The sequence below is a fragment of the Barbus barbus genome, assembly GCF_936440315.1.
Source record: "Barbus barbus genome assembly, chromosome: 5".
Classification (NCBI taxonomy): domain Eukaryota; kingdom Metazoa; phylum Chordata; class Actinopteri; order Cypriniformes; family Cyprinidae; genus Barbus; species Barbus barbus.
Window position 1 is genome coordinate 20,654,564 of NC_136733.1, and position 16,122 is coordinate 20,670,685.

General features: G+C 38.3%; 1 protein-coding gene across 1 annotated transcript in view; it reads left to right on the plus strand.

Annotated features, from left to right (window-relative positions):
• The window catches only part of LOC306869464 (multiple C2 and transmembrane domain-containing protein 1-like), a gene marked incomplete at its 5' end in the record, with an annotated part of 124,023 nt that overhangs the window by 55,550 nt on the left and 52,351 nt on the right, over positions 1 to 16,122 (plus strand). The window contains 6 exons of the mRNA XM_079416239.1: positions 1,839 to 2,025; positions 7,977 to 8,070; positions 12,367 to 12,469; positions 13,387 to 13,489; positions 14,022 to 14,123; positions 14,463 to 14,537. Coding sequence (XP_079272365.1) covers positions 1,839 to 2,025; positions 7,977 to 8,070; positions 12,367 to 12,469; positions 13,387 to 13,489; positions 14,022 to 14,123; positions 14,463 to 14,537 — 664 coding nt within the window. The remainder of the gene's footprint in view (positions 1 to 1,838; positions 2,026 to 7,976; positions 8,071 to 12,366; positions 12,470 to 13,386; positions 13,490 to 14,021; positions 14,124 to 14,462; positions 14,538 to 16,122) is intronic.

A 16,122-nucleotide genomic window follows, 5' to 3' on the forward strand; every position in this document is an offset into this window, starting at 1 on the left:
ACTGAGAAAAATTAGGACGTGTTCAATACTTATTTTACCCACTGTTTGTATATATATGTGTATATATATATATATATAAAATTTGACTGCAAAATTCTGTCATTGAGCAATCACAAGTCTAATACTGTTAAAGAACAGGTTTGCTGTACGGTATGTTACAGCTAAAGTCATTCATTCTTCAAACTGTCCTCTCATAGACAGTTCCTGTGTGTGTGAGAGAGGGAGAAAGAGGGAGAGAGTTTGAGAATCGCAGACTCTGACAAAACCCCATTAGGAGTGGTTGACAGTAGAGTTAATGGCTGTGCGATGTGAGAATGAGGCAGCGGAGTTTACTTAGTTTCCTGTCTCTCCCCAACACCAGTCCTCCTGTTCATAGAGGTGGCATGTCAGAATCAGTCGGGTGGCATTCTTGTAATTGGCTATTTCCCTCCGTTAAACTCTCATCTACTTGAGTCCTCTCTGACCATGAGCCCCAGCACTGATCTCCACATTAGTAACTCCATTCAGGATCAATTTAATTGCTTTCAGTACCTGCATGATGTTCCTGTAGAGAAGAACACATTGTCACAGTGGGAACATGTGGAGGAATATTTACATATTTGCTGGGAACAAACTGTATTCTAGTGCAATTGTTCAGCCGTTTTCTCTCTTGTGGTTTCTTTCTTCCTCATGCACTTTTTGTTGTTACTAAGGGGAAGTTGAAAAAAAGTGATCAGTTACTTCAGATTCTTTTTAAAGATATTTGAATGTAACAGGATTGCTTTACCTTATTATTAATAGTAATAACATTAAAATAGGTCTCATTTACAGTTCCAACATAATCTTATACTTATATGCACTAACTGAATTATTATTATCACTATTATTATTATTATTATTATTAGTAGTAGTAGTAGTAGTAGTATGCTGACAACTTTTGTGCTGCTTATTACGTTTGTGGAACCTGTTCTAAATGTTTTCAGGATTCTTTAACAAATAGAAAGCTGAAAAGAGAATTGTTTATTTGAAACAGATTTTATTTAAATTTAGCCCAATTTAATCTGTTCCTGCTGAGTAAAAGTATTAATTTTGTTCAATAAATGAATGAATAAATAAATAATACGTAAAATTCCAGTTTTGACTTGGAAATTAGCAAATTATTTACTACAAATCTCTTAGAATCAATACATAATGCAGCTCTTTTATCAAAACAGCCAAAAGTCAAATGAAAATATTCAAACAAACTAATTTAATAACTGATCATAAATTTTTATGAGCATAGCTGTGTTGTGGCAACCAGCTGCTTCCTCGACCAAAAAACCTGTCGTGTCCACTACACATTTAGGTGTACTTATCACCAATAAACTTCACATTTTCAGAGTGTTTGAGTTTGTTGTGCTGACATTTTTAACACAACTATCTTAGTATAATTGTTTACAGAGGAGATGAGAGTCAGTGAGGAGCTTAAGATCAAATAAGAGATGTGTAATTTTGTCAAATTATGCTAAAAGTTTTAAAATAACTTTTAATTGTGTATTAAAGATACAAAAAATGCGAGCAATAAAATTAGCCTCAGCGAACAAAAAAAGGAGGTGGACATTTTATAAGAGAAATGTATTTTCCATTAATGTTATTTCCATCACAAAATGAAGGTTTTGAGTTGTGGTGGAAACTACATTTGTTTGTGTTTAAGGAATTTATTTTTTAAATGTTCACAGGGTCAGAAGTGCCCGCAGTTTAAGAAACACCCATTTATTTTGTTTAGGTTTCTTTTTCTCTATTCTGCTGTGTCTTTCTCTTGTCATACACGTGATATCCTGTAAGACGACATAATGATGATGGTGTTGCATGCGTGTCAGGTGCCAGGTGGACCTCTCTTGTCTCTCAAAGGAGTGCACACACAGACTGGACCTGCCTCTGGAGGAGGGTGAGGGCACACTGGTGCTGCTGGTCACTCTCACAGCCTCGACTGCCGTCTCCATCGCTGACCTGTCCGTCAACATACTGGACGACCCACATGAAAGGAAGGAGATTCTCCACAGATACGTAAGGACAAACTCTCATATTCAAAACATGAAAGATCATTAGCACAGTATAAAACAGTGAGAGTTAAGGATAGAAAATATCATTACTCAGTATAAAACAGTCGCCAATGGAAACTCCCTTGTCTCCACTTGACAATACAAATTCCTTTTGCTTAGTTTTTAAAAATACAACCTGAAAATGCAGGTTGGGTGTGAATAGACCTTTCCTTTTTTATTTTATTTTTTGTCACCAAAAACCAGTGGCAATTCAGGAAAGATGAATTCTTAACATTCTTCTTAACTGCTATATTCTTATTTTCTACCTTAATAATAAAATTAAGAACTCCCCCCCCCCCCCCCCCCCCCCCCCCCCCCCATAGAAAATCCTTACAATTCCTAAAAAATAGCCTCCTAAAGTTAGGAAAACTTTCAACCTTTCTTAAATTCAACCTGTCAAACTTTCAACCTTTCTACCTGTTAATTATGCCTTGTAATGCACCTTATAATGCATTATACAGTCTCATGAATAATTGTAACCACAGTTAATACATTATAACACTTATCAATTCTTTGTTACACTATGCATTTTAAATTCAGTTATAATTATTTATGACAAGATATAATATATTGCAACGCAAATTATGAATAATTGTAATGCATTATACCCTTTAATAACCCTTTGCAATGCATTATACATAAAAGCTTTAAGTAAAGTGTTACTGATGATTCATTTATTGGGATGTTTTAAATATTAAGCATCTCAACATAACACTTGCTAATTTTAATATATTTTGCTATTAGGGATGTGCTAGAGTGCTCTGAAGTGACACCAGTGTTCGAGAACGTAAACAATCGGTCATGATTATATGTGACATGACTTTTTGGTGAAATGGAGTATTACAAAATTTTGGTAGCATAAACAGGACTTCCAAAAGACGACCTTTGAGCTGATTTCCATTGAGCTGTTGACTGAATCTTTGCTGAGAACCGTCAATTAGCATCACTGTAGAAGCATTTTAAAGCAACAACACATCTCTCAGCCCATCAAATGTCGTGTTCTGATAAAGTACCGTATTGAAATGTTCTCTCACAGTGTATATGTGCCTCATATGTATAGATGGAGCTGAATTGCGTCTCAGTTGGCGCCGGGTTCTCAGACCTGGCAGAACCTCAGCGATATGACCTCCTTTTGAAAAGTGTTCAACCTCTGGGGGCCAGAGATTGGTTCAGGCCTGCAGAGAGAAGGATCGGGCCTCCCCACTCTCTGAGGAAAGGGAGAGAGGAGCTGATTGGGATAGAGAGCTGTGAAGGAGAGCAGTAGTGGGGGGCTGTGACAGGCTCTTTTCAGGCAGGGTGTGCTCTTGAAAAGCCCGGGCTGAAAGGAGCCCAGTGTCCCTATGTGGAGGCCTTTGGCCCATCATGGCCTCAAGGCCCTCCAGTCCTCACTCTAGCACAATGCTCTCAGCCTCTCGCTTTGTCTTTAGCCTGTTAACCCTTCGTTCACCGCTATTTGCGGCTCTCCGCCACCTCTTTACATGCCAATAGTGAGGGACAGGGCTGAAACAAAAGGGCCACTTTTTGTTCACACTCGATACAGCTGCTCTTGGGGGTAACACGACAGAAAAAGCTTTTGAATCGCGACTGTTTTAAGAGCCCCAACATGTTTAGGTTTGCTTCCTCGGGCCCAGCGTGTTTCGCTAACCTGGTTCTTGGCGAAACACAGGTTTGTGCACAATACTTTGCTCTAATTGAAGTGGAAAGTCATGCTGGGTGGTGTGTTTGATCTTCGGTTAAGTACCAGTGGAAAACACTCCACAGGCCAAATGGCGGACAGGTGACCTACATAACCGTGCGTATAACGGGTTAGTGCCGCCGTGCTCTCCGACGCCACCTTGTCACCCCACGTCCACTAGGGGGAGCTGTTGGACCAGAATTGAAAGCGTCTTCTGGCAAGAAAGGGGGGAAAGATGGGCTACTGGTCGCTGAGATGGGAGGGGCTGGTGTGCAAAATGAAAAGAAAAGATATTTCACCTTCCACAACACCATTTTTTTTTTCTAGTGGTAAAGGATAGATGTTCCACTCCCTCATTCCCCTCCCGCTCCCCCACCTTGTACTATGCATCCAGGCATTCATTAGCACCCTAGCCTGCAGTCCGATAGGGAAAGATATGCTCAAGAGAAGATGGGGGGCTAAATGGAGGATGGGACAGTGGATTCCAAAAAAAAGGACATTAATTTGTCCCTGCTATTAGCATATTCCCGGTTCCCTTCTTGACACCCATTCACAGAAGGGAATTGAAGAAAGATGCACCTTATCAAGCGTGGCAGATAACAGAAAGTGCCGGTGTTAGTGCCGCACAATACGTCTTAAACAGATTAGCTCGGGCAAGGTGGTGGTCCACTCATATGCAAGATAGGCAGGGCCAGTGCGAGAGTGTGGACTTCCAACATTTGTATGATCAGCTGTCTGAGGATAACTGAATTGTGGCGCAAAACACCCATAGCTAGTTATCAACGCTCTGTGTTAAAGTGCTAGGAGGCTGCTGATGTCTTCCAAACAAATAAAGTGTTTAATGCAGGAGGGGGGGGTTCTGAGGTATAGAGATGCTGTGAAACTGCAGATGCTCCCAATTTAAACCGTGGATGTCCTCACTTGCCGGGGATGGGGGGGGGGGGGGGGGGGGGGGGGGGGTGTTTGCACAGAATGCAATTAAGTCTTTTAATGCAGCATTGCACCAGCCTCAGATACATCATTAAAGTGGAGGAGGCATATCAGATGACTTTCAGCACTTTGCATATAGGGTGTGTGGGCCCGGGAGCCTTGTCAATAGTAATAATAATAATCACAGTAATAATAGTAATGCATTTTTTTAACATTTAATAAATGCATAATCTAATAATCGTTGAACTAACAATGTACAATATAATTAATAATAATAATAAAAATAAATGTATTTATGTATGTATTATGTGTTATGTATTATTTATTGTATGTATTAATACATGTGAATTAATGAGTAACTATATAACTATAAATGTAAGCCTTTGTGTTTCAGAAACATCTTTTCGATTCATAGATTTGCATTTAATCACATTCTTTTAGTCCTTCTCGATTTAAAAAAGAAAAGAAAAAAGATAAGCCTCAAATACGATTGCATCGAAGCTCACGGCTCTCAGTCTTTAAGCATTTATTTCTCAATATTCCCAGAGAGGAAGACTGTATCTGCGCTTCACAGCTGTTGTTGTAAGCAGAGCAAAATTATGCATTTTAATAGTAGCCGGGCGTGTGCGGGCGACTCGTGTGTAATGGACGTTAATGGGCATCAGGGCCAGGGTGACCTCTGCTGAAGTGGAGGCGCACAGTTCCTCTCTGGCCCTGTCACTCGCTTCCAAATCAAAATGTGAACAAGTACAGCAATGTGTGTGTGTAAGGACGGGAAGTAGGAGGAAAAGAGTGAGAGAGCAGCAAAAGAGGGAGGCAGGGAAGAGGGGGGTGGAAGCTGTTAGCATTCCATTTTTATTATGACATTTCACAGTCATCCGATTTAATGTCCCTTGACCGGATTGTCCGGCTGGAGACGGAGGGCTTGAAATGTTATTTAGAGCATTGATAAAAGGTGAGCGCCTGCGAGATGACAGCGAGTCATAAGGCTCCGCGCGGTGACATTCATTTTCTCCACAACAGAGATGGAATAAGACGTCACGGTGACAAGCTGTCACTCAAGACACAGCCCCGCCATCTCACCCCTCCTCTTCTCTCCTTTTTCGGTCCCTACTGTCTGGTTGGGGGTTAGAGGGGGCTCTGTGTGTGTGTGCGCAAGTGTTTATGCGCTACCCCTTTCCTGTAATGGGACTAAACCGCTCTCCTCCTCAGAGTACCATATGAGTTGGCCTTGCCTTGCCAGCCCCAAAGCCGAGGGGGGTGGGAAAATATATTCTTCAGCCTTTCATTAAAAAAATAAAGAGGCCTCATCTCCTGAGCTTTTCAATCTCCTTGCCTGTCTTTTGAGGGGTCTGAAAAGCCAGCACCCTTTGCAAATCTGAAATTCCTCTGCTATGGAAATGCACCAGCTCCTTGCCCAAAAAATCTGCCACTTTTCTTCAAGGCTGCAGTAATCATAAATAACAAGCCCTTGATATATACGGAGAAATCATGTATTGAATGTATGTGTAAAAATAAATTTCCCCCCTCAATCATCACTTGATTTTTTCCCCCCTCCCCACTCGTTTGCTATCAGAGGATTTTCAACAATAATATCGTTCGTAACAGGCAAAGCCAGTCCGAGTGTATAATGAATTAAGTCTGCAGCCTGGCCCCGACTTGAGAAATTCAAATTATAATTATTCCTCTGGGTATGTGTAGGGCTTATTGCCAAAAAGAGAATTAAAGTAAGGTCTCCAGTGCTTTTGACGGCACACCAGTGAGATTGTGTCATCTCTATCAGTCCAGCTCTATTCACTCGCATTTCAAAGTGTCCGTCTGGAAAATGTCACAAGTTTCTTCAACTTTTACTGCAGTTCATATAGAGGGCAGAGATGTACATACATATTTAATTTAATTTAATGGACAACTTTCCATTACTGTGCATTTATTAGACACGGCAAGTTTTAATTCTCTGAGGTTGCTCTTTTGTAGCTCTGGATACTTCTAAGCTTTGTTCCCTTAACAAAAAAATTAAGATATTTGTTAGAATAATATACCTCAAAATGTTGATATATTAGAGCTATGAAATATATTTTTATTTTACACAATTAGATATTAGATAATTTTTGTTGTTGTTGTTGAGATCTCTTTTGAACCTCCAGAGTAGATATTATCAATACTAGGATCTTTTTTTTTCTCAGAAGAAAAATCCTAAACAAAAGTCTGTTTGCTCTCTATTTCATCTGTTTGCCATTTTTTTATATATTTAATTACTATATGTGTGTTTTTGCTATTCTTTTAGTTTGACAAAACTGTACACACTATAAAATGTGGAGAAAAACAAGTCGGGGGAGAGAGAGAGATTGCTCATGCTGTGACCACACAGTTAGTGTGTGATGCCTAGTTTGTTTCATGGCTAAATGTCAGCCCCTTTAATGCTACAAAAGACACACAAAGGAACTGTAATGGAGTATTATGGTCTCTCAATGAGAGGCTTTTATCAGTATGAGCGTAATTGACTCGCTCATAAATCATGCTTAAGTGTCTTTGCTGATGCACTTGTCTTTGAGCAGTTTATCCACCTCCCGAAGATTTACAGTTTTAGTGGCGTCTCTGCTAGTATTTTCTGTTTTTCTTTTCGTTTAATTGCTCACATAGTTATCTGAAACTGAAAGAAATGTTTTTTCGGAGGAACATGGATGTGAGTATAGACACATGCACTCAGTTTTGACGTTTGTTTTATTTTATTCATTTGTTTTCCTCTTCTCACTCATGCACATTTGACTTTTTATTAGCATTTGTATTTTATATCATATGCATCTGGATTTGTTCTAGATCATGTGTAAGGATTCATCTTGGCTTCTTATACAGGTTTATGAAGTTTCAACTTTGACTGCTTTAAAGCAACACAATATTCCTGTATCGCACATCTAGACAAATTGCTGGTTGATTGTTTTTGTTTCATATTTATATCATTTTACAAAGTATATACAAAAAGTATTTAAATGCTAATGCCACACTTAAAAATGTTCAAATGTCTTCGCATTATATAATGGAATATTGTTTCATATTTATTTCATATAAAGTGTAATTTAATGTATTTTAATGATATATAGCACAAACACAAGCAAACGTTTTTTAGGTGAAGTTAGTTCAAAGAAAAGGTCTAGCAAAATCAATATTTTGTTATTGTATGCAGTGAAAATTATACATTCTAACGTAATTTAAGTGTTCAGATGCTTCTTTGGACCACTGTTTATTCTTCAGCTGTGTGGATACGGGGCTTCTTATATACTCGCAAATGCTTTTTTCTTCTTTGACCTCAACAGAGTCTGCTCAGATCCTTTCACAATATTAAAGACGTGGGCATGGTGCAGGTGAAGGTGATCCGAGCGGAGGGGCTGATGGCAGCTGATGTTACAGGTAAGAAAAACCCGCCAACACACACATACAGTGATCCTGACATATGATTTGTCACTCTATTTTCCTCAGTTACTGATAAAGCCTATCATTTCCCTTGTTATGGTCAGCAGGAGGCTGATAATATTGCATTCTGTTCTGTGCTAATGGATCGTTGGCTTCTGAGATCACTGTCTCTTAAACATATTTTTTTTCTTGTGCGTCTGCTCTGGTTTCCATTAATTCTTACTTTTAATTAGGTCTGCAGTGGACAGGCCTAGTTTCTGGCACTATGAATTATCAAGTAGAAAAAAAGATTGGAGACGGTGCAGTGAGTTGATTCTTATTCAGAATCGGAGTGAGACATTAACAAACACACTTGCCTTGGGTCATTTATTAATGCTACAACAGAATTAAAATGCATCTAAATGTATTAGTTTTTGTTTTTTGTTCTTTTTCTGGCCGTTTTTCTTGAAACTGTGACCTCATTGCAACTGAATCAGCTTATGTGTGTTTAATTCAAATGAGATATTTCTATGTGACTTGACATTGCTTAAAGGAACACACTACCATTCGGGTTTGGGGTAAGTTTCGTTTTTAAAGAAATTAATACTTTTTTAAAGCAATGATGTATTAAACTTATAAAAAGTTATAGTGTTACAAAAGATTTCTATTTCAAATAAATTCTTAGTTCTATTCATCAAGGAATCCTGAAAAAATTATCACATTTCCACAGAAATAAATACTGCAACTGTTCAACAACAATAATATCAATGATAAAAATAAGAAAATGTTTAATAAGAATCAGTATATTAGACTGATTTTGAAGAATAATATGACACTGAAAATTGAGTAATGACTGTTGAAAATGTAGCTTTGCCATCACAGGAATAAAATTCATTTGAAAATATATTAAAATAGATAACGGTTATTTTAAATTGTAATATGTTTTTGTTTTGTTTGTTTAACTGTATTTTCAATCAAATATATGCAGGTGAGCATAAGAGACTTCTTTAAAAAATCTTACCCCAAACTTTGTTCACCACAAAATAAAACAAAATAATTTATGCACCATCATGTCGCTACAAACCAAGATGAGTTTGATTCTTTCATTGAACACTAAGGAGTTACAGTATCTAGAAAACAATCTTTCAAATGCCTGCCACATTTTCATTTTATAGAAAAAAACAGCTATTTCTGTTTGTTAGACACTAAAAAGATAGTCATTCCACTTTGGAAAGCCATGATAATTAAATGATGACAGAATGTCCATTTTTAAGTAAATTATTTCTCTAAAAATGAAGTGTGTAATTTCTGCACCACTGACATCAAACAGAATCACAAATACAATGGTTCATCTCAAACACTCCAAATCATCTACCACTGGTCAGACAAACAAATAGCATCATTGTCGTGAGTTTGGGACTATTAAAAATATTGAACATTGAAAAATATTTATTTAGCTTTAAAGATTTTGCAGGCACTGCCGGTCCTGATTTGACCACTTGTGTGGGAAACGAAGCTGAGAATTGCAGCACAAGAATATTAATCAAGGCTGCACAATTGGTTGCAGACAAGGTGTGAGGCAGCAGAAATAAACAGCAGCGACAAAGAGCGAAAAGACAGAGGGAGAGAGTGAGAGACAGAGAGAATTAGAGGCAGAGACGTAGAGGTCATTAGCACCGTCACTCTTAAGGTGGAGCATCTCGCGAGGTTCCTCTCCACTAAGTGCTTTGCGTTTGCCGTTTTTCTAATCGCCTAATTGACGCCTTTAATTAAGACATGCTCAATGGCAGACCACCCCCCTCCCCTCTCACACCCTTCAGCCTCCCCCTTCCCGCTCACTGCACAGTTCTGCAATCGCCCCTTTACTCGCTCCTCTCCGGGGGTCCGGCCCACTACGTTGACCTCGTAGCTCGTCTGGCGTTCCCAGGGGAACCGTGGCCTCCTCATGAGCTCTGATTTCACACTCTTCTCCCGCCACAAAGCGCCGGCACACAAAGCTTTTCTAAGAGCTCACGGACTGACCGTCTCAATCGGCCCTGGCACCGAGGTGTCAGCCAACAAGGTTACGGGCCACGGAACAGTGCCTCCTCTAATAGAGAGCTCACTGGAGACAGGGAGAGTCCAGGAAAAGTGGAAGGCAAGGAGAGTGAACATAAAAGATAATGTGGCCGAGAGAAAAAGAAAAAGAGAGGGAAATCTTAGTTCTCTTTCTTGCAACACTGAATGTGGGTTTTTTGTCCCACCCCTCCTTTCTGTCTGTTTTTCATTGTAATTAATTGAGGCTTTTATCTGGAGTGCCTCCACTCCAGGCCAGCAGGATAAATGGTGACTGTGTGTAAAACCAACAGTATTTAGGGACAGGAGACTGCTTTCCTTCTGAATAGAGCCACTCAATACTTCACATAGATCGCTTAGGATACAGGCATTACTCTGGCAGTCGGCAATTTCATTAACAATCAGTTTTCTAACAACTGTAGGAGCTGTTCTGCCCTTGCTGCCATCAGTGTGTTTGTATATGATAATCCTATGGGCGGTTAAATGCTCCTCTCATGCAGGTACTTCTGCTTAACACCGTTCCTGCATTTCATTTAAAACGCCTTCCAGACCTGAAAAATGTAATTACCGTTTTGTACGTCAGCGCGCTGCATGCTCATCAAATTGCAGCCGGAATGAGGTTGAACTCATCTCGCCGGTCTGTGAGGATTTGCCCAGAATTAACCCAAAGATAGCGTCTGCTCGGCCACACCTGGGGAGTCAAAGTTTCATTCAGTGCGAAGCATGTAATTTGCTCAGACAGCTGTCTCACGAACACGTAGTAGTTTGTCGCCGAGGGTGACCGAGTGTCACCGTGAGGATATTGAATAGGGTGGTACATTACTGCGCCTATCAATATACATTCATTTATGCAGATACTAATTATTTTTGAATGATGAAAATACTCACAATTACAGAAAGTCATGGCAAATTAAGTATATGTGCTAATATATTGTAAATGAGTACTTGAAATTAGTTTTTAACTTTTTTTTTTAAATTACAAACACTTTTTTAAGAAAATAAATACAAATTTGAATCCATAATTTTATCTCCTAACTGAATTTCTGTAACTTGTTTTGCTGATTTTTTTCTAATACACCATGAAAATACATCTTTAAAGAAATTATACAATATAACTTATTTTATTATATCAGACACATGATAGTGTAATCACTGCATCTAAATAATAAAAAAAATAATTAAGAATATATTCAGTCTGATCAATATACCCCTCAAATTGATATGCTTGGTGACAGCAAGGACTTTCCATTGATCACTGTGACATTTGTTTAGCTTGTCAACTAAATGTCTTTCCTTCTTTTATTCACATGCAGGAAAGTAAATTATTTTATACTGCATTTTAACTTTGCAGCACATTATAAAATTACCATTATGGATGTTATTTTTTGCCCCTGCTTTTAAAAATGATGCTCTGCAGCAAACAACTAAAGTGATCCCAACTGTTTTGTTTAGAGATTTGTTTAATGATTAAAAAAGTTAAGATCAAAGCTGATATGAAGAGTTTGTTGTTTAAGTTTTCATTGAGAACAATATTCCTTTAAATTATGAACATTTATTTACATGTGTATATAATTAGCTGATTTCAAAGCATGTAGGACAGTGGATTGTATAAATATGTCTCTGGAGTCAACTTCTTATAATAATATATTTTGTGCTTGACTTATAATATTCCATTGAACTTAAAAAAAATATATTGATAAAAAGAATGATCAAAAGTGTCTCACTTTTTAATTGATCAATATGAATGCCCTGTCAGCAACTGGAAACAGCCTCATGATAATATCTACAATGATCTCCATATATTTTACCCGGAAAGTTCTCTACAAATTTCCCACATTTAGTCCGTATGCATTTAAGTCGTCATTCCCATCTGTCCTCCGTCTGCGATCAGCTATGTGTGTGTGTGTGTGTTTTCACACCAGACAGAGATAGAGATGTCCTCACAGTGCTCTAGGGCAGCGCAAAGGCTGAAATGCTTATCTACCTGTGTGCAAAGCACTGTATTGGTGTAACAACAGGAAACGACTCCACACGGGGGTAAAATGAATATATCAAATCAGCTCCACAGTGATAAGTTGCTGCTGAAGCTTTAGTTTGGGTAAAGACAGCAGTGTGGTTTGTTCTAGCCCTTCAGGCTTGCTGTTCCATCACCTTTATCAGGTAGTTTTTCCCCCCAGCGCACCACCCAGTGGATTACATTACAGTAAATACAGCAAAACTGATAAAGTTAATTTGTGTGTGTGTGTGTGTCCCTCACAGGCAAGAGTGACCCCTTCTGTGTAGTGGAGCTCAGCAACGATCGGTTACAGACGCACACCGTGTACAAAAACCTCAACCCAGAGTGGAACAAAGTCTTCATGTTGTAAGTGTCAAAAGCGTGTATATGCATGTGCGAGAGAGTGCTTGCATTTGCATATAATCTCATATTTTTAGTCTGACAATTTATGATATATTTTCAAGTCACTTACAATACTGATATACAAAATACTGATAGAAAAAAACGTAAATGTCTAAAATTGAAATATTTTAAAGCATGCATAGAATATGATAATTGCAGTTAATTTAGCTAGTTTAAAATGTATATATTTATATATATAATTGTAAAGTAAATAAAAAGATTAAAAACATAATTAAATTGGGCGGAAGACTTGGAGAAATATATATTTTTTCTACCCATTATATTGAAGAAGCTTAGTTAATAATACTGTACTTCAGAGCTATGTGGTTTACAGAGATACATCTGAAAGCCAAAGATTACAGGATAATGTAGTCAGGATTATTTCATTAAGTTTTTTATTGGTAGTTGAAGATGTGACACATAAGTAAACTTTTTCTTTAAGAAAATGAACTTTTGTTCAAGATTACACTCTGCAAGTACAGCCATTGTGCCGTTTGATAATGTGCCATACATAATTTCTTATATTAGTTCGATATCTAGAGGTTGTTCCATTGATGTTTTTTTTAATAATCTTTCAATCTTCACGGCTGGAAATTCATTTGTGAATTCCCATGGAAAGCTGGGTAATCTAGCCTCTCCTTGGAGCGCTCATCTCTTAAAGAATAACCTCATTTTCTTTCATTAGACTTCTCCTCTTTAGCCTACTTTTCAAAGATAGCATTTCAAATGGAGAATTGCAGCATCTTTTTTTAACCCCAGCACAATGGAGACTGTCACCAAGGATTTAGATGAATCACATTTTTGTCATGACTTGAAAGATCTTTTCAGTGTTTAATATTAGTCAATGACTTCTTCACCTACCCCTTTTTTTCTTCAACTAGCAATGTGAAAGACATCCACTCAGTCTTAGAGGTGACTGTCTATGACGAAGACAGAGACAGAAGTGCCGACTTCTTGGGCAAAGTGGCCATTCCATTGTTAAATGTAAGTTTTGAGCTTGCAGACTTTTTCTTACAACAATAAATCAGTTTGAGTTTGGACAAATGCACTAAAAAAATGTATTTTCATATATATATATATATTTATTGATTGATTGATTTTAGAAATCATAGAGTAAAATGTAAAAGTGTGAAAAACACACAAACACATACAAAAAAAAGTTTTCAAAAAATGGGGGAAAAATCAACACAGCATGTGTCTAACCTATATTGATTTTAGTAATCATAGAGTAAGATGTGAAAGTGAGAAAAACACTGAGGGAAAAAAATCTACTAACAAAAACAGAGAAGAAAAGGAAAGATAAGGGGGGACGCAATGTGCGCTCCCAGGCTGATTCCCCAGGATAGTTAATTTGCGGCTGACAGTGGTCGGGCCGTAATGAACAGGTACTTGTCAGAGCCGCCACAGTTGTTTTGGGCTCTCTGTCAGATGCAGCAGCTGGGGTTCAAAGGTCACATGGAGAGTGTATTCAGCTGGGTATTGCCAGACAGACGGCTGTCATGTCCCTCTCCCGCAGATCCAAAATGGAGAACGCAAAGCTTACGCCTTGAAAAGCAAGGAACTGACAGGGCCAACCAAAGGGGTCATCTTTCTCGAAATAGACGTGATTTATAACGTTGTAAGTCCCACTCTCTTTTTCTCGCTTGCTTTTTTCTAGCGTTTTCACTTCTTTATCTGCTTGTTCTCTTCAGCCTCTCCCGGGCTGTCTGTCTCTCTTTTAATTACTGAAGACTCCCCTTTCCTCAGCCTTTTATTTGTGCGTCTGTGTACCGCTGTGTGTGTCCATCCGCCATTTTAGGCGGGAGTGTGTGAGAGCGTCACATGGCCGTGTGGTGTTGAGTGTGTGAAATGGAGGGATGTCTTGATATATTAGATTGTTAATGATGCATCGTGATCACGTCTTGATCTCGACGGTGGATTATTTAATTCAATTACGCATGAAGTTTATATGTTGCAGGTAAAAGCCGGCATGAGAACTTTGATTCCCATCGAACAGAAATACATCGAAGAGGAGCCACGAGTGTCCAAACAGGTAACGAGAGCACTTTAATCGCACCTTTGTTGAAGACATTAATAAAATCCCGTCCAACACAGCATCTTTCTCCTCGTCTTCCCCCTCTCTCTCATTCTTTCTCCTTGTCTCTTCCTTCTCTTCTGGAGGTGCTGAATAGAAATGTCAAGCTGTCAACGCTGGGGGTGCATAAGTAGATTGGCCATCCTTTAGTTTGGACCTCAGTGGTTCTTCTGCTGTGCTTCTTTTTGTCACCCTGTTCAATGTCTCCCCCCATCCCTGACAAAGAGCTGAATTGTAGGGGTTGTTCCAAATCAGACCTGTCATTGACACACTGCTTGGGACAAACACACACACACACTCTCTCTATCTGTCACCCACTGAATGCATGCTAGAAAGTGCCCACTTTGCACTTTTCGGTGTGAATTTGCCCCCCCACCTAAACTGTTAGTGAGTGAGACAGCAAGATGTGCACACAAACTGAACGGCGAGGCCAACATATCAAATTTATCTCCACGAGATTTGCTTTTGCATCTTGATACTGTTTCCTCAACAGTTGAAGCTCATTTCGTCGAACATCTCGGACATATTTTATTCTTTAGTAGTTTGGTTTTGCATTTCACCTCAAATGTACTTTGATTAGTTCCAAATGACAAACACAAATGGCCTACTTTAAAGGGATAGCCTGAATCCTACACTTCACCACAGTAAATGTGGATATTTACTATGATCAAAGCCGTAGCATTTTAAAGCCATCCTGCGACCAGGAGCTTTTGATCTTCCCGTGAACATAGGAAGAAGCGGTCATTTGCAGTTCATCCGCACTCAGAAAAATGAAGAAGACCATTTTATTAAAGAGGAATAAATAAATAAATAAATACTTCCTTCATACACATACAAATACAAAGATAGATATGGTTTGGTTTTCTCTAATTTGTGTGTGGTTTTTTTTTGTTAGTTTTTTTCATTATTTTGGTTTAGTATCGTATTTTTGATGTTATTCCCTAACAACATCATTAAAAAGTCGTTTTTCCATTATTTCTATATGTTGAACTTCAATTATTCTAGTGCTGTTAGACCTAAGATTTTTCCACATCAAATTATGATCATTTAAAATTTATATTATATACACTACTGTTCAAAAGTCTGGGGCCTGTAAGATAAAAAAAAATAGTTTTTGTATGCTCGCCAAAGCTGCATTTATTAAATCACAAATACAGTAAAGATTTTTTTTTCTGTTTGTGAAATATTACAATTTAAAATAATTGCTTTCTATTTTACAAAAATTTTAAATGTAATTTATTGCTTTGCTGGCAAAGCTGAATTTTAAGCAGCTTTTACTCCATTCCTCGGCATCACATGATCCATCAGAAATCATTCTAATATGCTGATTTGGTGCTCAAGAAACATATCTTATTACGATCAATGTTGAAACTATAGCTGTCACGGTGTGTGTAATAGAGGACTCAGATGCAGAGTAGAGCAGGAGAAACTTTTATTTTCGCCACCAAAACACAAAATAACATAAACAATATCTAACAACGGCTTAAGGAAGCGTAGATTCCAGAGCTGGCCGGCAGCGTCTGCGGACCACACAGGCTGCTGG